Here is a 26,135-nt window from a genome sequence, read left to right on the forward strand (position 1 = left end):
TTGTGCGTGGTTTGGTCACAGCCGGTCGTTCGTTTCAATTAATGGTAATTCGATTTGCTCTCATCACCTCGCAAAAGGGATTGGCAATTTCTCGCTGGCCAACACACAACTGGGAGAAAAATGCAAACGCTGATCGCGCTACAAGGAAATACTCCCAAGATTCGTATAGGTATACGCGTGTACGTTTATCGAACACTGGCTATAGTATATGTATGTACGTACACGAGGAGGTACAGTCAAGCCCAAGTCGCGAACCAATTTATATCCAACGTCTGGCCGTTATTTCCGCACCAAGCTGTTTCCACCGCACCAGATCGAATCGAAAATAAAAATTCTTATCATTTCTCAGATGTCAACAAACCATGCTGCTCTGCTCTCTGCTCTCGAGAATACCTACGTCTCTCCAAAGGGCCTGTTTAATTCCGCCCCTCGGTTTTTTTTTCAGCCCCTTTGTTCGCTCCACGATAATGCCGTCTGACGCACGAAAAGTCTCGTCTGATTTCGATAAAACGAAAGTGCATCCAACCGACGATAAGATAAAGCAACGCGAGAATTTATTCCAGAAATTTTCTCATTTTCTTTCTCGTCCTTTTGCTCGTTTAATTTTTTCATTAAAATTTAACACTGCTCTGCGACGTTTGACAGGGGCGATGGAATATTTCGTTTAATCTCTCGTCAATTTCAATTGTAATTTCTTGAGTCCAATCTGTCGTTGCGAATCACTCTGCAATATCTATATACGTGCCCATTATACGTTATACCGTTGATCAGCTTCAATGGATTTGTGCGTAGCGTGAATAATACCCGGTATCGTGTAATACGTTTAGGGAGTGTCAAACGTGCCAAGCTAAAGCTGCATTGGAAGCGTCATCAATTCTGTTTCCGTCCCCGCATTACGCCGATAATATGCGAAGGTGCTTAAATCGCGTTCAATGCAATACATCTTTCGCATTGCGCGCTATCAATTTTACACGGTCATGATATATTATTATTATATATATATATATACACACACACTGTATATACTTCTGTATTTCTATAATTTTTCTTGTAGCTACAATACATAGATAGTACATATATATATACATATAGTATATCGCTCTAACCGATTTATCGCCGAAGCAATTACAGCACGTCCATCGACTTTGAATGGGTCATTGACCCCAAATGATATACCGTCTAATTAAATATTTTCCCCTCGTACTTTTGCACGTGCACACGCGTGAAAAACACTGAGTGGAAGCAATTTTTCAAGTGGCTCGAAACGCTTCTGGTATAGGAAACAGAGAAGCACCGTCGAAAGCCTGCGAGGATTCGACAAACTATGATAAATGTAGTGGTTTTTCTCAGCAGGGATGTTACAGCATGATCTGATAAATAGGATAGGACGTGATACTCTGCTTGGGAAAACCGCAAGATAACTTATGTCGAAATGTCCAGGCTGTCATTAATCTTGATAAATCAAGGTGCGTTAAACGATTAATCTCCGCGTGTTACGTCCAATTGCCTAATTAATGAAGATTACAAAACTATTATATAGGGGGCCCCTTGATTAAATTGCATTTACACTTGTCACTCGATATTTATCGTGCGTACATAGAAGAGATAACGCGCGTGTATGGTAAGATTCGCGAGGTTCGGTGGAGAGGGGCATACTGCGGTGGATTGGACGGAATCACACAGGGGAGGGGGGTGTGGAGGAAGGGTAGAGCGAAATGGAAATAATCATCGTGTCATATTTACCCAACCAGAGCCAACAACGGCATAAATCCACAAGGAATATACAAGCGTCGGGAAATCACGAGGACCGAGAAGGAGAAATGGACAGCAGAGGAATTTTGTGTGGGGCCGAGGATGAGGGAATTATTAGCTTCTGTTTCGGGCAGCAGAATTGGGGAAAACGGTGGGACAGAAGGTGATAAATATAGTTAAGATCCAAGGCAGGTTTGGTCAGTGTGTTGGTGTTATGGGAGCGTGAAGCATAATTGTAAGGGCTGCTGTGCGGAATTGTTGATGGGGAGGGGGGTTGACGTTGGCAGGGTAGCGTGCAAAGGAAGCGAGGAAGAGGGGTATTGGTGGAATGGAACGAGCTTGTGGCTCGCCGGGCTACGAGATAAGGCGCGGCCTCGTTTCTCGCTACATAAACCCGTCGTCCTTCCGCAGAGCGACTACAACGGGTCCTCCTCCACTCCTTGCCTGCCCAGTCAAATACCAGCCAAGCCAACCCTTCGTCACTTTATATCCCTCCTCTCTATAACGCGCCAATTCAATCATCGACCTGGAACGATTTTCCATCCAGCCACATGGAAAGCTAAATGTTCTAATAAGATTTTTCAAACGCATCATGCAAACTTAGCACTTAACCCCAAATTCATCGATCGATAAAGCTCTGTCTGACTCACTTATTATTACACTGATTATTATATATAGCTCTTCGCTTCTCGAACGCTTGACAAGCTTTTGTCTCTCTCTCTCTCTCTCTCTCTCTCTCTCTCTCTCTTCCATCTCCTATATCCTTTCACCGCGCAAAGACCTCATCGCTATGTAAATTCATTAATTTATATAACGATTATGTACAATTTTCACCTTTTCTTTTGCTATATTTAAAGAATTGAATCGCGTAATGCTAGTGTATAATTATATCGTCACGGTAATCCTGCCCCAGTCTGATCGATACCAGTGAAATTTGAATACGTGTATGTACTATATATATATATGTATTTATATATAGATAGGAATGAATAATGGCATCCAATCACCGATAATGTAGTGTTGGCTGCTGCTAGCAAGATGAAACGGCACTGATCTGGAAACGATTTTCTGTGTGAAAGGTTGAGAAACGAAGAGGCGCCGGCTCGGAAGTGCCACGGGAAATTCGACGGATGACCTTCCGATCGATAATTACATCGATTTTGTGCTTGTTGAGAATTTCTCGCTAAAGAGAGCATGGGCTATAGGAATATAAGGGACTAGTAAAGAATCCAACAGGAATAACTGAAGAATTCCGACTGCATTCCGCTTCCAAATTATCGGCTTTGGAGATTTCAGGATTTTCCCACCAGCAGTCGCGCCAAGAAGCTGATGGAAGTCTGAATAAATGCAAAAAATTTTGAAGGGATTTGCGAGATCGAAAGGACCCGCTGGAACTTTTCAAGGTTATCAACGGTGACGCGCGTTACGGGAAAGAAAGAGGAACGGAAAGACGCGTTTATCGATCGTCTTCAGGGAGTCAAGCTCCTTCCTGCGTTTCGCTAAGATGAATGTGTGCGAAAAGCTAAAGAACGGTCGATTGGCTGACGGCTTTGGATCAGCTATCGATAATTAATCGTCCTAACTAACAAGATTAAGAAGCGTATAAGATCGCACAGTTCCCGCCAAAGTTAAGCTGCTAAAGCTCGCTCCACTTATCCCTCTCCCTTTCACTTCAATATTCATTATTCCATCTCTGAAACGTATCGAAACTTACCACCATATCTTCGTTCGAGTTTATCAGTTTTCCAAAATATTTCGAAAATTCCTCGTCTCGCTGTTCGATTGAAATTTAAGAGAAAGGCTTGATAGATCTTCCTATGCCTGAGCAAAGTGACATGGCTAATTTCAGCTACATCGAACTTCTTGGCTAATGCGCTTCCACTTCCTTCCTATATATATACCCTTCCATGGCATCTTTCGAAAGCTTTATCCTCCTTTGCGCGGCACAGAATCCTTTCTCCGAAACTGAACAATCGCGCTTCTTAACGAGTTGGTCCAGCAAAAAAAACTAGATGGCTCTTCCTGGTGATGAGAGAGGCCAAAAGCCCATCAGATGCCTTTCTCAACGACGCCACGTCAAAGCTTTTCAGGATTCTCTAAAAGCCGCAACAGTGATGACTCATTTTTGCAAAAATTCTAATTCCAGCATTTGAATATACCTAATTTAACGGGACCAGCAGGATCCAACAATCATTGCCCCAATTCTTCAATCCTTTATCAATCCTTAATTTTGTCTTCATTTTTCAGCTTATATCTTTCTCCACCTATAGGCGAGAGAACGGTTTAAGTGCACCTCAAGGTATTCACGATTTTTCCTTTGTTCGCTTTTTAAAGCATTGGCCAAAATCACTTCTCACTTTGTTTGTTCACACCTCTCGACACACTCATTAATCACACTTCTTATAAGGGAGTTTGCATAAAGCCCAAGGTCAGTGATACAATAAAAGCACCTCCAGCCTCTTCGTGTTCCTTTGAAGTATATAATTCTTCAGAGGGCACAAACTATATATGTATACACAATACATCACTTATGCCTATCTTCGCTTATCAAGGAAACTTGTAAAGTGACTCGTCGTGTTTGATCATCGATATAATAACGAGAAACAAAAATCCGCATCGAGGTAGCCCATTTTGCAGAGGGGTAAAAATTTAATATTTAAGAATCTTCCTCGTTCGAGAGCTAGCCTGCAGTGACGTGTGAGACGATAAATCAAGAAGCGTCAAGCTCCAACAGCGTGACATAATTTTTTTTTTGTCAAAGAAATGTCCACATAGCAGTAATGTCCATCGTTTTGTAGAAGCTGACCTAATGGCAGTGGATTTGATCGAAATGGCAAAGTCAGCTGAAAATTCTTGAACCAGTGTGGTAGAGTGGTTAAAATATGACAGTGTATAGCATAGCCTGGAGCACCAACACTTGGCTAGTTCTCTCCAGTGCTTTCGCACGTTCCTTTTTCTAGGAAGAAAAATTTTCTTGATTTTCCTTGGCATGCCATATACACATATACATATATGCACATATATACTGGAGCCTGTACCTAGCGACGCACTCTCGTTTTCCATGCATCGATTTTGGCGCAGGCTTGCGAATTCCCTGCAGACCGACAGGTCTATCTATATATAGGGCAACAAAGCAAAAATTCCCATTTATCGCACATATAGGAGGGAATTGATTCCATTCTCGTCTCGATTTAATCGCTCCGATCTCTATAAGGGCTTAAAAGCTAACGATGCCAGGAACAGATAAATTTCTGCTTTTTAATCGAGTCTAATTATTCGACCATTGATGCAGGGATCGTTTCCCCTGAATTTAATCGCTTTTCCATGCTGTTTTACGATAGTAATTTTTTAGCCCATTCAGGCAGAGTCCGCATCAGCCCTCCCATTATGCATGCGAAAGGAATTTCTCGCATAAATATCTGGCCGACGAAACAGATTCGATAGAGTATATGAATGGCGTCTATTCGAATCCGAAAGGCTGACGTAGTTATGCTCGTATATGATAGAATTATTGAATCCAACCGATGTATTTTATATCGACGATCAGCACTATCTCCGAAAGCTTCCCGCACGCTCAAATCTGAATACTGAAATTGGATTTTTTTATTCCTTCGATGTAAAGCATTTCACGTAACTATATATATATATATTCGCTACGGGCTAGGTATATTCTTTGAAGCGGATGTACGTGCCATATTTTATTCCTTCCAAAAGAAAATCGCGACTCTAACGAATTTACCCTCCGACCAAATGGATCGCCAAGTCCTATAGATTTATCATATTATCATTAAGAGACAATGGTTTAATTACATTTGCACTTTCCCTATCTACCGCAATAAATTTCTCTTTTCGTTTAAACTGTTAAATAATTCGGAGAGCAGTACGCGAAAGTAATGGCATGGAAATCAAGTGGAATACAATTTGCCAATTATTTGCGTTTATCTGTAGAAAACGAATACACCCCACTATCAAGAGTGCCGGTGAATGGGAGGGATAACGAGTTAACGCGGGTAACAAGTACCATTTGCATAAAGCGAGAATAAACGCTATGAGCGAGTAGTAATGTATATCCATATTGTTTTCACTTTCGGTTTGAAAGCTTGCCAGCCGGAATGGTAGAAAGATGGGGAGGAATGGGAGAATCTCTCAAAGCAACGTTGTACAGCTTTGACTGAAATCGATATAGGCCCTCGGGCCACACTTCGATAGATTAAAGAATGCCTTTGTTTCTTTGTTGCAGGTTTCATTTTTCTCAACGAGTCCGGAGCTCTCCAATAAGCAAAGGTTCGAGTATTTCACACGCACCATTCCCAGCGATACTTATCAGGTAAAGGCAATGGTGGAGATCATCAAGAAGATGGGCTGGAGCTACGTCTCCATCATTTACGAGGAAAGCAACTACGGTATTAAGGTAGGACTCGCGCGAAAAAAAAGCCACGGAATATTTTATCTCGCATAAAAAATTTACCACATCTCCCATCCCCCCTTCTCCTCCCCAAACGTGAAACATAGCTCCAATAATTTTCCCCGGGACTCCGATCAGTTTACAGACGAGCGAGATGCAAGCACCTAAACTTTTAACGAGTCGCCGCGTCTAGTCGAGTCAATCAAAGAGAATCCCACGTTGCTGTAGGATTTTCCCTGCTAGCGCTGTTTTTCCATTCCCATCCACACCCCGCACCCCCCGTCCTTCCTTTCGCCTCGAAACTGATAAAAACCCAAGAGCTTCTTCGACCGCTGTAACCATTTAGCATCCCAACGAGATTGTCAGATGCTTCGGGAAAACTTTCTGGGAACGCGTCCACTTTTCGTCCGAAAAAAGGAAAACCGAGTGGCGAACATTTTCCCAGAGTAACAACTTTGCAACTTGTGCAATCTTTTTGCATACGTAACGAAGGTTTGATTATAATTTCCTTTGTTTCTTAGTTCTCTGTTCTCGACTCTGTGTCTTTCCGTGCATCGATGTTGTTCGCGTTGGGACACGCGACGGCGGGATTGTATGGCGAAACGAGGAGCAAATATAGTGGTGCGATGAATTAGCAATAAAATTTAGTCGTAAAATCAGAGGAAAATTTTATCGAGCCACGTGTTGGAGGAAAAATATCGCGCAAATTATTCACCGCGTGGTATAATTCGCGGAAGAGCACGCAAAGCAGAAGTTTGCACGCTTTTTAGACACGACAAGCATCGCTCCTTCCCTTTCCATTTCGACTCTCACACGGATGAGATGCGCTCGACATGCGAGATTTTCTGCGAAAGATCCAGCAGCTTTGTGACGACGCGTTATAATTCCTTACGGTGCATGTATATTATATATCTACATATATATATATATATATATATATATATATATATATATACCTAGAATTTGAATAGAAAACGAGTCTAACGCGTCTCCTCGACAATTCGCAGATTAGCAATAAAAGCTTCCGAGGCGGAAGACGGTCATAATTTGAACGGTGATAAAAAAACTTTATGGTGTAAACAAACGAGACTGAAGAAGAGAAGAAAGGTATATAGAAGAAGGATTCGCTCAACGATTTTAGCTCGTTCCATATATAGGATATCGCAGTGGTGGGAGAGAGAGTATAGGAGCCTTCCAGCACACTCGGGAACCTCATTAATGGCAAAAAGAAACGTGCCAACCGCTCTCGACTCGCACTCCCTGCTTCTTACTTTATTGCATGATCGCAAAAGTGGAAAATCTTCACGAGCAAAATGAGTATACTGTTGCCACCATAATCCTCCTCGTTCTCTGCGCTCACGACTAATCTTTAATTACATGGATACCACAAAAGAGTAATACGCTTATTTAACTTTGACGAATAACGATTAAAAGGACCGCGAAGGAGAAGAATGTATATATGTATATGATGATCGAAGGGTAAAACGGTGGGGCTCAAAGTGAAATCACGTGACGGATATCCGGTATCGGTGTATGTAACGCATGTAAGCAAATTAGATTTTCCGCGGGGTGAACCGAGGCCGAAACGCATTGGAACAATGGGAAAATTGGCTGAAATGCGAATAATGCGTTTAGGCCGGCCCCCCTCTTGCAACTCGACGTTAATTTATCGCGGTGATGGAACGATTCCATCCCGCCTGATGCTATATATATACGGATTGGACAAGTCTGGCCTTTAATAATTTGTATCAGTCGCGTGCTGATTTCCACTAAACCATTTCGCTCTTCTGCTATATAGATATCAAATTTATTCCCACCACCCCTCCGCTATATATATATATATATATATATATGTGTGTGTGTGTGTGTGTGTGTGTATACAGCAGCAAGTTCCATTGTACTGCAGACACGAGTAGATCAAATCAAAGCGCGTAATAAATTCATCAAGCACGATACTCCAGAGGTTCGACGCGGTAACCCGATGACCATAACCTCAAAGATAGTGCCGAGAACTGTCTAGGACCACGATCTACCGGAATCCTCGCATTCTCCCATTTCCAACACAGTCCGGATCAATTGTAACGATGATCCCAGCGAAAATTCTACTGCCAATTAATTTCCTCTTTAATTATAGAACCGAGACGTTGGTCAAGGTCAAATATTTGATACCTAAGCTATTTTTGCTCGGTAAACTACACAGTCGAGCTCTCTTTGAAAAAGAAGGGTCGCCACTCGTAATATCTTTGCTCTCCCAGCGCTCCCATTTTTCGCGATTTACGACTTTTAAAAGCACCCTCCCAGTCTTTAGTGGACCACACGTACACACAAACACGTTCCATCGTGCAGAGACCTCTTGTCTCTATGTGTGAGTGTGTGTATACGTCGTGCCGAAGGTACACCGAAACATCAATTGCTCCACTCGAGGAACAAATGCTGAGTATACTTGAGCGCGGAACAAAGGACCGCCGAAAAATATATATACTATACACCGTTTCTGCTTCTGCTCAAATACCCTGTCGAATCTCAGCTTACAGCACGCTATATTTTCTTAGTAGTATTTTGCAAAAATATTTCACACCGATCGATTTCCCGTTCCGGTACGTTTGGAATACACACGATGCAATGAAATTTTCGTCGAGGAGTGCACATTCTTTGTGTTATTTGTTAAAGGCTTTTGCGGAGCTGGAGAAACTGCTGGCAGAAAACGAGATATGCATCGCCATTAAGGAAAAGCTGGAGAAGGATTCGGGAGTAGCGAAGGAAACGGCCTACGACAACATTGTCTTGAAGCTGCTGACTAAGCGAGCTAGAGGTAAGCTGATTTGTCACTGTATAGAACTTTCCCATTGTTCGTCATTAGTACAGTTTTCCAGTCCCTTCTCTCTCCCTCTCTCTCTTTTTTCCCTAATTCCTCTCGCAACTCAAACAAGCCAACCAACCAACCATATGTGCCAACCAACTCACGTTTCAGCTGTAGTTCCGGACATTAGTGCTTTGCAATTAGCGCGATTATCGTCGATTTCTCCTACGCGAATTACGTGTTTGCCAGAAAAAAGCCTCCGGGAAAATGAAACCCACTTTTAAATGCAAAGTAGACCAAAAAATGGTAGAATAATACAAGTAATTTCGGCGAGTCTGCTCTGACGAGAGAGTTTTCAAGGATAAACATGATTTCTAAAGGATTTTAATGATGAACAGTCGAGGGAGTAATTACAACTTTTTTTCAAATGCACATCGCTTGCTATTAACCAGTTCTGGTAAGAACTTGTTAAGTCGAGAAGAATGATAGATGATGATGAGCAAATTTCCAAACGTGTTTTGAGGGTGGGAGAAGGAAAGCTATATAGAGAAAGAGAGATTTAGTAGAATCGAATGTATATGTTAATCCCCAACCGAGTCGGGTTATGTGGATAATGCTGTAAAATATAAGCTCGATACTGAATAATTGATATTGCTGTTGGGTTATATACTATAGTATATATAGGCTTTACATTGTTTTTTAAATGAACAAAAGTTTTTATAGCGTACTATTATATTCGTGGAAGAAAGGCTTTTAGCTTTAAATGACCAGCGGAACTTTTCCACTCTCACGACTTTTATTGGATTTTTGTTCTCTGATAAAATTATCGTAATTACGATAATGGCTATTTTTACTGTTGCTCAATAATCGTGCTGTAATCCAAAGTGACGTTCTCAAGAAAATCAATGTGACATATTCGCTTATTTAATTTCACTCGCATAACTGTATTCTTTGTAAACATTCGTTAGGATAAATGAAAGGAAAATGATATATTTAATAAGTTTTCATTATGATTTTTCGTGTCTTTTCAATTGTTTAAATAAATAAAGATTTTATTGTAATAAAACGGCAGTCACTGTAAAACCCTAAAGTATATATATATATATATATAGATAAAAAATGGAATGGGACAAACATTAAGAAACTTACAGATAATTGCAAGGTACGCTAAGTTTATCCGTAAATGTACAGATAAAAAGCAATCCTAGCTCACAATAGGGTCGCTAAAATTCTCAGGGTGGAGATTTAACATCGAAAGCCGGGCAAGAAATACGGAAATCCCGTGTAATCTGATAAAGTTACGTGGTCCAATCTGCCTAAGTACAATCATTCTCCTATTCTTTCGCTATTTCATTAATGAGCAGGACAGGGGAAGATAGGAACAGCAAAAAGTTGAAAAAGTTCAATTGAAGAAAGTCAGCAAAATTTCTAATGAAAATTTGGATTAGCTTGGGGAAAAAAACTTGAAGCATTTATTAGGAAAGTTGACTCTTGGTTGGATGATAGCATCAGCCTGCAATTGACTCGAACAAAGAAAACTGGCAAAGTAGCAATTTGCGATATCTCAGAAGCGTCATAATTCTCAAGATGCAAAAGTCAAGAAGGTAAAAAGAATTTTTGAATTGGCGCAGAGACCGAGCCTCTCTCATCCCCCACAAAGCTAATCAAGACTTCAGCGGAGCACAGACTTCTGGACGTACTATTCCCGCGGGACTCGTTTGCCAATTGCACGAGAAAAAGGAGCGTCTCGCATCATTTAATGCGGAAGTACGGCTACTGAATATTTACGTGAAACGCTCTTAAGTATACGGTACACGCGCGCGGAATTTATAAAAGAGAGGCATACAGCTCGGATACCCGTAGGGTAATGAAAAGTGCAGCAAAAACAGGCGAAAAAAATCCTCTCGCCAGTCATGAATAATAATAAACGAATGTATAGTATAATAATATCAGTTAAGGGAACGTTAATAAAGTGCAAAACGGAGTTGTAAAACGATTGAAGGAACAAGCTTTTTTCACAGGGTGCATTATCTTCGGTTCGGATCAAGAAGTGGCCGGCGTGATGAGGGCTGTAAAGCGTTGTAACGCCACTGGAGTATTTTCATGGATAGGAAGCGATGGTTGGAGCGCGAGAAGCTTAGTGAGCGAGGGTAACGAAGCCCAAGTGGAGGGGACTCTATCGGTTCAGCCCCAAGCCAATCCTGTAAAGGGTTTCGAGGAGTACTTCCTCAACTTGACAGTAGAGAACAATCGGAGGAATCCTTGGTTCGTAGGTAAGTTCGATAGATTAATTTCACTATGGTCCTTCGATCGGCTCTCTCAAACTTGTAATATCTGAGTATATAGATATATGTGTGGTATATTACGCATATAAAATTAGAGTCGACTGTATTATACCTGTGACTCAGGAAAATGCAGCATTTCAACTTGGACGCTAATCGATTGCTTCCTCTTCTTGCCCGACGATTTTTCTTCGTCCAAAAAGCACCGTTTCTATTTGGCTCTTCGATCACTATCTTTAATTACCACTTTGCCATTTCCTTTTGCTTTTCGCAAGCTTATCCTTCCTCCCTTGTAAATAATGACTCTCCGGGGAAATATAGTCCGTAGTTTTCGATTCAGCAGCAGCAGCAGCAATAACAGCAATAGATAAATAAACGTTATCTAATTAATGGTCAGTCGTTCATGAATTTTTTATATTATTTTTCTCTGAATTTCAGAATTCTGGGAGGACCATTTCCAGTGTCGATATCCAAACGCTTCCCGCACCCCGTACAATCTGAATTATACGAAAGAGTGCACCACCAAAGAGCGGCTTACGAAAAATAATACAGCTTTCGAGGACCAATTGCAATTCGTTTCCGATGCAGTTATGGCGTTTGCCTACGCTTTTAGGTATTGCATAAAGATAACCGTTTTGTTTACGAGGCTCGTTCACCGATAATAGAGAACGCGTAATCAGATTTGCTATAATTTTGCCTCCCTTCCCTCCTTTCTGTTTTTGTCAGAGACATGCACACTCACCTTTGCCGCGGGGAACCGGGCCTATGCGCCAATATGAAACCGGATAAAATCAAGGGGAAGGAGCTTTTGAATTATCTGCGCGAGGTCAAATTCGAAGGTCAGTCGTCCCAATGGGCACAATCATCATTTTTCTTACTTCTTTTTTCTGTCAGCCAAAAATCATGATGCCACACGTTACAAGCTATATCATTTCGCAGGACTGAGCGGTGACAAGTTCAAGTTTGACAAGGATGGAGACGGTCCTGCCAGGTACAATATCATCCACTTCAAGCAGACAAAAGCTGATAAGTACGAGTGGATCAAGGTCGGCGAGTACGTGGAAAAGGAACTGAGATTGAACATGTCGGGTGAGTTTAGAGAGACAATCAACTCGGAAGTCGTATATATATATATATATATATATATATATACATAATACACACTCGTGTAACTCGGATAACAATAAAGGAGCAAAAATAGAATGGACGTGGAGGAAAATGTCTCTGTGAAACGTGGAAGAATTCTCTAATGATTGATCGACCTGTATATATATATATATATATATATAAATATATATCCTTCGTAGTTCGACCATGAGAAAAATGTCCTCCAATCCCTAAATAAGTAAAGTATGTATCGCGCGCACTCTCTCGCTTGCTCTCTTCGTAAGATGATCGATGAAACATCAAAGGAGGCATCGCAGTCAACTTTAATAAAAGCGATTCTCAATTTTTCAGATATCCAATTTCGGCTGGACCAACCACAGCCACCGAAGAGCGTCTGCTCCGCGCCCTGCGAAGATGGTCAAGCCAAAACTTACGTCGAGGGTGAAACTTGCTGCTGGCAATGCTTCAATTGCACCCAGTATCAAGTAAGTAGATGAGGCGATCGTGCCCCCCCCCCCCCCCCCCCCCCGCCTCCCCATTCTCTGCCCTTCCCCATTTCCCCATTTCCCCATTCCCTTATCGGAATCGAATCGTTCGATGAATCCCAGCCGAACGATTGGATCACGCGAGACCAAATGGAAATTTCGCCTCTTCGAATCACTCGCTATGAAAATTTGCATAAAATTAGATGCGGTTTTACGATGGAAGAGTCGAGCAGAAAAACCTCGGTTTCTCCCAACAATGCGCTTGCCGTCAGGTCGAAATCCTTAACGCCTCAACTTGCCACAACCGTCTACAGCAATTTCTCTCCGTAATCCCTTTCGCTTCCGGCCGATGTCAAGCCAGAGCGCGGCCGCTGCGCTTCCACCCATTTTTAACTTTAATCCCAGAATTCCCTCTCGCGAGCTACAATAAGAGGGGGGATTAAACGGGTACCAGCCGAGCGTGAAAGGAGAATAACTCTTTCTCTTTTTTTTTCCCTCCCCCCAGATACGAGATCCGTACGACGAGACGAGATGCATCGACTGTCCGAATGGCACGGTACCGGACGAGCCCCACACCAAGTGTCGAGATATTCCCGAAGAGTTCCTCAAGCTGAAGAGTGGCTGGGCCATCGGAGCCATGGCATTCTCCTCTACCGGAATTTCGGTTGGTAGTTGAAAACAATTTTCTGCGGTGAGAGACCAAACCAGGAAATTGCAATTTGCACAGGTGACCATCTTCGTCGGTGCGGTCTTCCTCAAGTACATCAAGACACCAGTGGTTCGAGCTTCCGGTCGAGAACTATCCTACGTACTTCTCTTTGGCATTCTCTGTTGTTATCTGGTGACCTTTGCCCTCGTGTTAAAACCCACGAACGTCGTTTGTGGCATTCAAAGGTTGGTCCAAGCTATAGGCTGCTATTGTGTTTTGTGCTGCGTTTATTTTTACACAACTTTAATTCGTCTGAAAAACTGTCAGATTCGTCGCGGGATTTTCCTTCACCGTGGTCTATGCCGCCCTCTTCACCAAGACCAACCGAATCCGACGAATCTTCAAGGCCAGCATTCGTACTACCAAGACACCCTCCTTTATATCACCACGCTCGCAGCTGATCATTTGCTCGGGTTTGGTCGGCATTCAAATTCTGATCAACGCGATTTGGATGCTGATGAGTCCGGCCAAAGCGAAACACTACTATCCCAACAGGGAGGCCAACTTATTGGTATGCGACACTTACATGGATGCCAGTTATATGATAGCTTTTGCATATCCCATTCTGCTCATCGTCGTTTGCACCGTCTATGCGGTCCTCACCAGAAAAACACCTGAACACTTTAACGAGAGCAAACATATTGGTTAGTCTCACTCTCACTCTCACTCTCTCTCTCTCTCTCTCTCTCTCTCTCTTTTAATAAAACAAGAATGTTATATACTAATTAACCAATTGGCTTGATCATTCTTCACCATCAGGATTCACCATGTACACTACTTGCGTTATTTGGCTAGCCTTCGTGCCCTTGTATTTTGGTACCGGAAACCACGTGGCGTTAAAAATCACTTCAATGTCGGTGACCATCAGTCTTTCAGCATCCGTCACAATTGCCTGTCTATTCGCTCCAAAGGTTCGTGCAGTCTGACTCCAAAAGTATGAACAAAAAGTTGCGCGATTATAAATATCACACGATCGTTTCTTTTTGCAGCTGTACATCATTCTGATACATCCGGACAAAAATGTACGTCCAGTAACGATGAAAACCTTCAAGCAGAATACTAAGAAGAATAATCCTATTCCCTCGGCTACCAACGATTCGAGTATGATGGCTACTATCACCCTAACTGCAGCCACTTGTGATCAACCAATCGCCAGGAGAATCGATTGCTCCACGCAGAGCGAATGTAAGAATCAAGATTATCCCTTTTATACCATTGTACGGGATAGGATAATATGATAATTGTCAGAGTCAACTCGAGTAACATTTGTGTCGATCCCTGCTTCCTTTTGAAAAAAAATCCTGCAGACGTGCTGCATCCACCCCAATCAACTCTTTCTTTCCTCTTCCTCTTCCTTTAGCTTCGCTATTTTTCTCACGTCATTGACCAAGTTTTGAGGTGCCCCAGCAGAATTGATTAAATTTTCTCGAGAAAACAAAAGAGAGTACTGTTCTTTTTGTCTCAAGCCGTGTTTAGTGTGTTTAATATTCTCTCGTTGCTTCATTGTGTCTCTCGTTGGTTTCACACAGGTTACGAGATGGAGGTAAAAGAGCAGAAGAATGGAAAATCAGCGCGCGATGTTGTCTCGCAATCAACGCAAACGCAAGCAAACTTTAATGAGAAGGACTCGAGTAGCGTAGGAAATACAGTAGCGAAGGATGCCAAAGACTCCAAGGAAAATAGCAGCTCGAAACAATTAAATAACAATACCAGAATTGGAAATGGACCTATCAATCAAGGACACGTCTCGTTATAGCACGAAGATATTGCGGAATGTTTTACTCTTCAGGCAGACCTGAAGCAAATATCGAAGAGACCGGTAATAGTTTAATTAATATATATATATATATATATATATAATATAATATAAATTACTCGATCGTAATTTTCTCACGCGTTCGTTGAATAAAAACTTGGAATATAATTATGATTAATAATAATATACTTATTTCGAAAGGATTGAGTGGAGAAAGAAAAATGTTTAATAATATGCAGCATAAAAACAATTTTTACTAATCGATAAATAAAACAGTATTAACGCAGCTGTAATGTGTAATTTAAACGAATATTGACTATAGTATATTATAAGAATAACATATATATATATATATATATTGTATATGAATAAGACTTTTTTCGTGTTACGTAAGAGGAAGAAGAGGAGGAGAAAATAATAGAAAAAATATACAAAATGTGCGAGATCCATCACCAGCCTAATATACAATGAAATGCGCCGCGAAGCTCGAGCGATGCACTAATTGTCTAATGTAATTAAGGGTATAATATATATACATATAACTAGTGAGTTATTTTTACGTAGATAAATGTGCGATGTACCAAAGTGACGGGAAAATCATTAAAGTCTCACACTGGTAATCATACGACGTTTTCCTGCGCCTTGAAAGAAGGCTACTCCACACTTCTAAATGTAATTGCTAATCAAGGTTTCAAGAATATTCAAAGCACCTCGTTAAGACAATGTGAAAGTCGATTGTGTGTCGCCTGGCCACAGTTTAATGAGTGCCAGCTTCTCAAGGCTGCACTTTGCTGTTAAGCGAAAACAGTTTATTACAATTAAGTGACATTTTCGAAAATCGAATGCTCTGATTTGTTCTGTGATCGTAGTTTACAATAAATAAGAATTACGAGTTTTATAAATATCTTTTGTACATAGAATTTCGATTGTATCGTAAAAATATGTAAAACTAATAACGAAGTCCTGTTGATCGTACGTAAATAATAGTATATATAAGATCTTTGGTGGATTACACCAGAGATATAATGTGCAGATATGCGCACATATTACTATAGCATGTAGATAACGTTGCCAAAAAAGGTTTTTTCAATGAAATCATTCTGTAACAATAATAAATTGTACTTTTTGTAAAGTATTATGCGACAGTTCATAGATCGTCTGTCGAAAGTTCCCGACGAACTTTTCAGTGTAAATAAAATCATTGTAAATAATGGATCTAGAAAAGTGCATATAGCCTGTGCGAGTCCTAGAGATATTTGTAATTAATAATATACTATATAGTCGGAAGATCGGAGCTTTATAATCCAGCTTATCATCCGACGTAATATATCGAAAGTCTATTATGCAATATAATTAAAGAAAACTCTGCAAGCACTAGGAATCGATAACTCGTAACAGTAAGATATTTCACTATATTACGTACCTGCGTTCCGTACGATATAAAAATGCCAGAAATATTTTGTAAAAAGCTTCAAATATGCGCATACCAAATTCATATCAAATATTTTATTCTCAAAAGCATACATATCTTATGGCTGCTGCATTAAATAACGAATCATATTAATTTCTTGTCATTCCATGCCGTAGGTCAAAATGTCATGATACATTCCTCTGCAGTTTTTCAATTTTGTTTTATTTTTATTAGAATGCCGTGTACACATTCAGTTCAATTCATTCCTAATTTTCTTTAATGTTAAATAGTCTCTTTGATGTTTAAAAATTTATATTTTTTTAATATATTATTTATTTAAGCGTGTAGAATAAGATAAACAAAAGTTATGCGTAAACCGTAATACTATATACGCTATGTTAATTAAATAAAGGTATACATTTCAGGCAGACGTGTACATACAAGAAAATGAATATCTGTATATATAAAGATTTCGCATTACGAAATGTGTCAGCTCATAAAGAACCAATTAAATTGGTAAGTATAACGATCGACAACGTGCCGTTATGTTACCATGCGTTCAGTGCAAAAGAATCTGTTTAAAGCGTTACGAATTATGAATATTTTAACGATTAAAGTCGAAGATTTTAACGACACGACAGAATGTATCCATTTAATGAGAGAAGAATAAAGTAAAATCAATGTCAACGATCGCAGAAAATATATGTTTTCCTTGAAATTACAGCAGCAAAAGAGAAAAAGTCATCACCACTCTTTATACAAGTACAGTTCTTTTCGATTTTAAAGGTATCTGCTAGACAATAAATTTAAAATTTTTTCTGCATGTGATTTATTGTTAAAAAGTACAAAAAAATACAGGATAAATGATGCTCCGCAAGTTTCAGAATCTTGATTGATTCTCATCATAGAAAGTGTCACCTAACTCGTTCTCGGATCTCATCCCAATCCGATCGATCGATGTCAGTTCATGTTGCCACTTAGTGTATTAGAATTGGATCCTGAAAATCCCGATTAGTCGTATGATTTGTGGTTTATTTTTAAAAAATTAAAGAAAAGACAACAATTACACAGAGCAAAACTAAAAGAGAATTTATTTTATTAAACTAAAATGTTTTACGTGATAAAATAGTATGAGAATTTTGTAACAAAAATAAGTCGACAAGTACTATATACGACTCTCGTTCGCTCATCCTGTGTGGGCGTGAGGAGGAGGCATTAAAGGGTTCGAAGAAATAGAAAATCCCGACTAAAATATATATTATCTTTTTATTCCATCAGCAATTACAACGCTTTCAGATACTAACATCTTTCCTAAGATAAGTATCGATTATATATCATTACATATCACTAAATACACGGCATTCCCTCAATATTCATTGGACTAGGTTACACTTCATCATTTTCTTTGTGATTAACAATTTAAAGCATCAGTACGTGGATTTATTATTATAAATAATAAAAATAGTATTGCTATTCGCCGTGTCGTCGTTAATAGATCAATAAATTATCTAACAGATTTACCAGAACAAATAGATAGTTTATTGAATTATTACAACGGATATTCAACTAGCACGGTTCAGTTGGCGAATAAAAACGTTCATTCCATAATTATCGAACATGAGAGAGAAACATTAAAGTAAATAAAGAAAGCTTAGGTAGCGTATAACAATATACGAATAATTTCTATATCATACGTGAGTGTAGTATAAATATTACATAACTTATAAAAACTTTAAGCTCATCAACAATCACCAATCTATTAATTATCAACAACTCCAAGTCTCTCTAACTTCATCACTTTTAAGTAAAGCGATAGAATCTTTTTTACAAAATTTGGAAATGAAGTCATCTCATTTCTCAAAATCAAAGATGTCAGTTACAATTTTATTATCAACAAAGTTTTCTCTTTATGAAATAGGAAAGATTTTAAGACTTCCAGAACTTACCGCTGCTTCTTACTTTCGTCTTCACTTGTTTTTTCTTTGAATCGGAAGGAGCAGACAATGCTTCCCTTCCAGACTCACTACCTCCTGCACTTGTGCTACCTCCTGCAACATCGGCTTCTTGAACACCACCTCCACCAGATTGAGATGCAATAGATTTTTTAATACGAGCAATCTGTAATAAGGTTACAAATAATTGAAAATTTGTGTATTTACATATGCAAAGGATAATTAGAAAAAAGCTTACATCTCTCTGAATTTTCTCTTGATGACATTTCGCTTTCAACTTTTCAACATTAGCTTTTGAAACTTGTTTTTCTATACAAGCCAATACTGTGTTGCAAGCTTCACCCCAATCTGCCAATGTTTGTACTACTTCTTCGGTATCTGATGGCCTAACATCTCTACCCAAGCCTGCATAATCTATTTCTAGCTGAGAATTCTTCTGATCCAATTTACCATGAATGATGTCTGCATATATTGCTTCAATGATTAAATCTTCCAAATCCCTAACATTTTTTATATCTAGCTCCTCTAGAAGAACAGAGTAGGGTATACATTTGGACTTTGTTGCAAGAGTAACAATTGTGAGATGTTGCAGCTTCTTTTTTTGAGTCGGAGTAAGCTCCAAAAGCTTGTCTTTATTTTCTAAGTATTGTTTGTAGGTACCATAAGCGAATAGATTCAAGGTATTCCAATATTCAGAGTGCGGACCATTTTCAAGTTCTTTAATATTTGGCATGTCTAACAACTCTCCAAATACATGAACACCAGGTGTATCCACAGCTTGCTTAATTAGCTCCATTGCAGCTGCACCCTTCGCAGTTTTGGCCAAAAGGACAAACTGCTCTAGAGGGTTAGTCGTTGACTTTTCAGTGGTGCTACCAGCAGTCATCTTGAATCTGATTAATCAAAATTTAAAAATAACATATAGACCAATGTAAATGTACACAGAACCATGACTTCTTAAAGATATCATTACAATATTTAGGTTGGAAAATAAAATATGAGTTAATGATCAATAAAAGACTACAGTCTTTATTAAATCAATAGATGTATGAATTATAGTTATTTCAGATTGTTAATTATTGTTTAAATAAACCTATTATTAAATTCGGCTCTTAATTTTATAAAAAATCTTTCAAAGTTTTATCTGAAACGCGCAGACAAATTTACACGCACTGATGCTTTCGTTCGACTTTAAAAGTAAAATTTTAGATACTTCATTAGCATCGAAATATTCGACATTATCTTGTACGAAGCGTGTTTTTCATTGAACTTTTTAAGTCAAAAATAATATTAAATTATACTCACAATAAACTCTTATATGATAGATATTTTTATATTTTCTCCTTTGTGTCACTTGTTTGTTAGGTTGGTATTTCTGTGAGCTCCAATCCAATGCCTCCAATTTCCAATTGATGTGTTGGTTGGTTGGTATCTAACCAACTTCATTGCATTCGTTTGACAGTGAAGTGAATAAGCTGTGAAGTTGTAACTAAAATCCGAACAGTTTTAATTGTATACTTCGGTGTACTTGTCATGCATGATTAAATTACTTAATGAAAAGTGCAAAGCCTAATAAGAAAAGCCTTTGTAGCACAGATTAATACAACCAAAGTGGTTAAGTAGAGCATAGAAATAATGGAAGAGATGAAACCCGTAATTGAGTTTGAAGAATGTTTGCGAGACACGCCAAAATTTCGGTGAGAAAGTTTGCATTGTTTACTTTTTATCTATTTAATGTTTATTATTTAAATCCTATGTTACAATCTGATAATTAATCGATAATTTTTCAGTGCATGCATCGAAGAAATAGAAGGTAACATCGATCAACTGGAACAAAAATTAGACAAGGTAACAAAACATGTAGCATTTTATGATGAACTACTAACAGTTTTTAAAATTTTCAAGAAACTGTTTATTGATGTTATAAAAATATAAGAATGTGTCATGTACAAGTTAAGGTGTATGAGTATACTTATACCACTTGCTTCAAATATATTCAAAAACTATTTCTATTAAATTACAGGTATTAAAAAATTGTAGCCTTATGATAGATGCAGGGAAGGCTTTTGTGGGACAACAAAGGTATAAAAATATCATAATAAAAATATTTATTTTAAAATTAATTTACCTGTCATGTTAAGGAATTGTATTTTCTAACTAGTTTCTTAAATTATTAAAAAAAAAAAAAATCGTGAATTTTTTTATAAGATAGAAATAATGAGAAAGAATCCCATGAGTATCATGAAGCAGACATGAATGAGCTGCAAGTCAACTTAAGAATGACTCATACCAGTCCAATAATGAAGGTTAATAGTTATTCCACAAATATGAGTGGAGGCTTGCTAATACTTTTCATGAGTCATATAAATATACCATATGTTCAAAAAGCAAATTTATTTGACTGACATTTGCCAATAAGATTCTTCTTATATTTTTATTCAGGTTAACTATATTAAATTATTTTTTACAGTCAATTTACAAACAGTTTGTGGGAACTATCACTCTACTTTAACGATGATACAGAAATAATGACCTTTTTGAATAAATTAATTCATGCAATGCAGGAGATGAATAAATTTCAAAGTATACTTATGGACCAAGCATCTAGAACTGTGGTTAAAGATCTAAATTTATTTATTAAAAGGTGATTGTATTTATTGTAAATTATATACATTTCAATAAATTGAATAAATTGTATTTTAGTGATGTCAAAAGAGTAAAAGAAGGAAGGCATTATTTTGAAAAGATCTCACAAGACTTGGACGTAGCTTTGAACAGGAATTCCCAAGTTCCTAAAAGTAGGCCTGCTGAATATGAAGAAGCTTCCAATATTTTATCTGCAACTAGATCATGTTTTCGACATACTGCTTTAGACTATGTACATGTATTAACAATGCTGCAAGCTAGAAAGAGACATGAAATATTAGGCACTCTGCTCAGCTACATGCATGCTTGCATAACGTTTTATCATCAAGGAACAGATCTAGCTCAGGACCTAGATCCCTTCTTGAAAGATCTTGGAGAAGTTTTAGTAAAAATGCGTAATGAATCTAACAGATTAGAGAAAGAAATGGAAAACAGACACACCTTTGTTACCAATAAGGACTTAATTTTCTCTCTGGTTCCTGGAAATCCACACATGGAAGGCTATTTATTTAAACGCACTAGCAATGCATTCAAGACATGGAATAGGAGGTGGTTTTGCCTGAGAAATCATCAATTAGTTTATAGAAAAAGAACAGGGGAGGATGACTACACTATCATGGAGGAAGATCTTCGTCTATGCACAGTTAAACCAGTGGTAGATTGCGATAGAAGAAATTGTTTTGAGGTTTTGAGTCCAACTAAGTGAGTATAAATGTAGATAAAAAATAAATACTTAATGTATAATACATACCATATTAACAAACGGAATAAAAATGAGATTCGCTAATCATTAGGAGCCACATTCTACAAGCAGACAGCGAAGACACTTATCTAGCCTGGATTACTGCTATGCAGCAAGCTATTGGTGCAGCAATTCAAAGGGGTCTAAGCACAATTTCCAGTATTCATAATAGAGAAACAGATATACATGATAGTAAAGGACATACTAGACCACCTCCAAAACCAAAATCAAGGTAGTATTGAAAAAATTTATACAAAGACATTTTTAACTTTTATTTTTTTTTAAGGGTTTGGGAACAGCTCTTAAAAATTCCTGGCAATGATGCATGCTGCGACTGTGGTAACCCTTATCCGAAATGGGCTAGTATTAATTTAGGAATAACCCTCTGCATAGGTACTACAAATAGACTAATCTTTTAGAAATAAATGTTTTCTTTGGAAAACGAAATTTATATGTGAAAAAAAATAACAATTCTTTAGAATGTTCGGGAGTTCACAGAAGTCTAGGAGTACATTATAGTAAAGTGCGCTCATTAACATTGGATGATTGGGAGCCAGAAATATTGAAAGTGATGGCAGAGTTAGGAAATACTGTTATAAATAACGTATACGAAGCGTTACCTCTACCTCAAGAAGTTATCAAAGCTACACCAAAGTGCAAAAGGTAATTGACGGCTTTTCGTTATATATGGGCTATATATATATATATATATATATATGTTAAATAATTTTTATTCCTTTTGTCTAGCAATATTCGCGAAGCCTGGATAAAAGCAAAGTACATTGATAGAATGTTCGTAAAGCCTTTAAGTAATGTAACGGTATGTGTAGGTGCCGCAAGTCAAGAGCAAAAGCACTTTCGCAAATGGAGCGTTCGTAAGCTACGTAGGCGACCTCGTAATTACGACAAAAACGATTTTATTAATTGTAACAGTTCTGAAGCTTTAACTTCCGTGAAAGAAGGTTCACATCCGACTAATGTTGATGATTGCCAAGACGTATCCATCGATAGTCTTAGTTCAGCCGATAAAATTAAAAAGCCGGAAACGAGCTCTCTTAGCTCTGATGACAGTGTAAATGTAGACTTGAAATACACTTCAACCCTGTACGGAAAAATATTGCCTCGTACTAATAGCGAATTTTATGAAAGTACGAATCCCTTAGTAAATTCAAATAAAAACGAGGACCAAAATATTTATACGAATTTATCTAATAGTGAAGATAGTGATGTATCAAAGAAAAATAACGATGACATGGTGAGAAAAGGAAAAGCTGGTCCTGATGTACTAATGTTTGGTTGCGACTTGCCGAAGCCAGTGATCGATGGTAGCTTAGAGCTAACTTCCGATCAAGATTCAACTGCTGGCGAGGAAGAGGAGTTTACGGATGAAGAAGATATCGAGAACTTGCATCCTGATATGTTATTGTACAAAGCAGCTGGTGTACATAATCTTCCAGTAATGTGTTCCGCTTTAGCAGCTGGAGCAGATAAATTATGGGCTAATGCAAAAGATAGAGATCGTACGGCTCTTCATCAAGCAATCATCAGTGTAAGTATAAATTGCAAAAAATTTACAATAACTAAATTACCGTAATATCATATTTCCTTTTTTAATTTTGTTTTCCTTGACTTAACCAAGGGATCGGTAATGTCATGCGAGTATCTTCTGTTGAATGGCGCTCGTATCAATTGTCAAGACAGTGAAGGTAAAACACCTCTTCACTTAGCCACAGAATTAGGTATGCATTTTTTTCGATATCATTAACTTTAGTATTAGAATATATTGAAAATGTAAATAACCTGTATAAATTTATTCCAGGACATACAGCACAAGTGTGCTTATTGTTAAAACATCGGGCAGATCAACATATCGAAGATGAATCCGGTGTAAAGCCTTTATCAATCGCGGTAAAGGAGGCAAATGCAGATATAGTGACCCTGTGAGTAAAGGAATAATGTGACAAAGCTTTTCAATATCTAATGTTTCTATTGGTATTTTTTTAGATTACGCTTAGGGCTTTTAAACGAGGAAATGAAGGATTCGGAAATTGGTGTCTCGGGTGATGAAACATTCAATGACGTCGTTCGTGACTTTAGCCAATTGGCTTGTTCACATCCAGAAAGATTACAGCGTAGAAATGAAAGCACTAACGCAGTACAAGCCCCGGAATGAGATAATTTCATTATTGTGCTAAAAACAGTTATTTTGAAAACGTTGCTGCTCGGTTATCTCATAGAGCGATATACTTATTGATCTTATCGTCATTTAAATCTTCATAGAACAATGGGAGATCGGCATGCGCTACGTAAGATTAATCTATTAGTGATATGGAATATGAAAAATGGCTCTCTGTAAGTTATCTTTCGATCAGTATGGTCAAATCTTCAGATTTTCGATTTCATCTGTACCTGAACGTTTTTAATCATTGAATCATTGTACTTCCACATATGACAGAAGACTTCCTCTCATATATCATTTATTTTTTCATTTTAATTAAAGAAGAATCAATATCTTGTAGTCACTTAAGGAACAAAAAACGTAACAAATTGGATCACAGGTCTGAGAATAAATCTATTAATATAAGTAGTAGATATAAATGGTACACTCGACATATAGAATCTACAACGAATCTAATTTGTGTGTTATCAGCTCCGTGTACGAAGCGAATTGGTGCATAAACAACGATGTTGTTAATGTTGTTATACATTTTATCTTAATACGTATACTTAACAGTACTATTTTTTATACATAACGATACCAATATTATACATATAATATATACGCAATCAATGTTTTGGAATTGCGAGCGGTTGAATCTTTGGATCGTTGGAGAGAGTGCCTGTTGATAAAGCTTTTTTCAGGCTATTACTTAAAAGTAGAATGATGAGTTATTTTAATTTTAAATGTTTGTGCTCTTGTGAATTTTTAATAACATCCTAAGTATTATTTTGTATCTCGTTTAGCTCTGTTATGGAATACAATATATTATATGTTTGTAAGGAATCAAGTTACACGTTTTAAGCATACCATAAGATTTGTTAACGTTAGCGGTTGAATCACTGAAGGGAGAAGTAATTATTACGCGGTCTACGAACCAGTGCTGCCTTTAAATAAGAAAAGTGCTTTATACCTTTATTGTACATTGAATAAATTTACAGTGCCAATAAAAGCGAATTACGAAGATTGGATTACATCTCTACTAGCGATTTTGCAGTATGAAAAGGTTTCAAATATAAAGTAGCGACTGCACCATACCGTTATATCACACATAAATGTTGGCCTAGAGGATACTTGGTACTTTTGTCGTTTCGTTTATCATTTTCCCACTTCCGATATGCGGCGTCAAAATCATTCATAAGTCAATTGACGATAGGCAATGTATTTTTCAATAAGAGGAAGAGAATAGAGGGGGGAGGGGGGGGGAGAGTTAATGTGCCATCACGGTGATCAATTAGTTTTCCGCCAATTGGATTGGTGGAAGATGAAAAAGTCTACGCCAAGTAGGCTATCCTCGACAAGGATTGGTTGGAAAAAGTCGCATACGATGAGCACGCCCGATACTCGATTGGCTACTAAAGTCAATATTATCGCCTCCCGATAAAGCTTATTTATTCTCGAGAGTAATGTCAGATGAAGTGCGTAATAGCTCACGCGCAGTCCATTTGTTCGAAGCTACTGCGTCAGATTAAATTCTCCGAAAGCATCGAGACTGTTCGCACACTCGCCGTCAGCCGCAAGAATAATCGATAAAGCAAGAAAGAAGAGAAAATAATACGGATAAGGCAAATCGTGCGTAAATCCTCTGTAAAGCAAACAAACGTACGCCTGTCTGTTGGTCGCTGCATCAATGTGTTAATTTCCAATGATTTCGCAAGGTCTCTCTCTTTGTAAGGAGAGCACAACTAGCACGACGCGTCGCTTACGTTTATCAACCCTTGTTGCGAAAGTAATGCTGGTACGTGCGTTGTAACTAGGAATTAGTATCGTTATTATCTATTAGAGAATGTCGTCAGCGTCTAATTTTTTTACGATAGAGCTCCCGCGTCCTCTATCTGGGCCATGCATGACGCGATACATGCACGATTTG

General features: G+C 38.3%; 3 protein-coding genes across 5 annotated transcripts in view; 2 read left to right on the forward strand and 1 right to left on the reverse strand.

Annotated features, from left to right (window-relative positions):
- Positions 1–17,388, forward strand: part of mtt (mangetout) — a 67,154-nt gene extending 49,766 nt beyond the window's left edge. For all 3 annotated transcript variants that reach the window (XM_066726669.1, XM_066726667.1, XM_066726668.1), the window contains 13 exons: positions 5,993–6,163; positions 8,828–8,969; positions 10,979–11,230; positions 11,678–11,852; positions 11,966–12,078; positions 12,179–12,328; positions 12,698–12,831; positions 13,337–13,495; positions 13,559–13,725; positions 13,808–14,184; positions 14,300–14,451; positions 14,530–14,725; positions 15,070–17,388. In XM_066726669.1, coding sequence (XP_066582766.1) covers positions 5,993–6,163; positions 8,828–8,969; positions 10,979–11,230; positions 11,678–11,852; positions 11,966–12,078; positions 12,179–12,328; positions 12,698–12,831; positions 13,337–13,495; positions 13,559–13,725; positions 13,808–14,184; positions 14,300–14,451; positions 14,530–14,725; positions 15,070–15,296 — 2,415 coding nt within the window. In that variant the 3' untranslated portion in view covers positions 15,297–17,388. The remainder of the gene's footprint in view (positions 1–5,992; positions 6,164–8,827; positions 8,970–10,978; positions 11,231–11,677; positions 11,853–11,965; positions 12,079–12,178; positions 12,329–12,697; positions 12,832–13,336; positions 13,496–13,558; positions 13,726–13,807; positions 14,185–14,299; positions 14,452–14,529; positions 14,726–15,069) is intronic.
- A 151-nt stretch (positions 17,389–17,539) lies between these two features.
- Positions 17,540–20,084, reverse strand: CSN7 (COP9 signalosome subunit 7). The gene is made up of 4 exons (XM_066727378.1): positions 19,965–20,084; positions 18,898–19,552; positions 18,654–18,825; positions 17,540–17,705 (listed from the first exon to the last, which is right to left on the reverse strand). Exons 2-4 carry the CDS (start codon positions 19,543–19,545, stop codon positions 17,668–17,670), a joined length of 858 nt encoding a protein of 285 aa, XP_066583475.1. The 5' UTR covers positions 19,546–19,552; positions 19,965–20,084; the 3' UTR covers positions 17,540–17,667.
- Positions 20,085–20,157: 73 nt separating this feature from the next.
- On the forward strand, positions 20,158–25,221 carry CenB1A (Centaurin beta 1A). The gene is made up of 12 exons (XM_066727377.1): positions 20,158–20,356; positions 20,450–20,507; positions 20,683–20,741; positions 21,130–21,303; positions 21,363–22,007; positions 22,100–22,279; positions 22,334–22,440; positions 22,527–22,710; positions 22,795–23,596; positions 23,687–23,786; positions 23,867–23,987; positions 24,052–25,221. The coding sequence occupies exons 1-12, from the start codon at positions 20,295–20,297 to the stop codon at positions 24,218–24,220; spliced, it is 2,661 nt and encodes an 886-aa protein (XP_066583474.1). The 5' UTR covers positions 20,158–20,294; the 3' UTR covers positions 24,221–25,221.
- The last annotated feature ends 914 nt before the right edge of the window (positions 25,222–26,135 follow it).

Source organism: Prorops nasuta, unplaced genomic scaffold, assembly GCF_024137725.1.
Source record: "Prorops nasuta isolate Cenicafe-Biocafe unplaced genomic scaffold, Cenicafe_Pnas_1.2 PNAS00005, whole genome shotgun sequence".
NCBI lineage: Eukaryota > Metazoa > Arthropoda > Insecta > Hymenoptera > Bethylidae > Prorops > Prorops nasuta.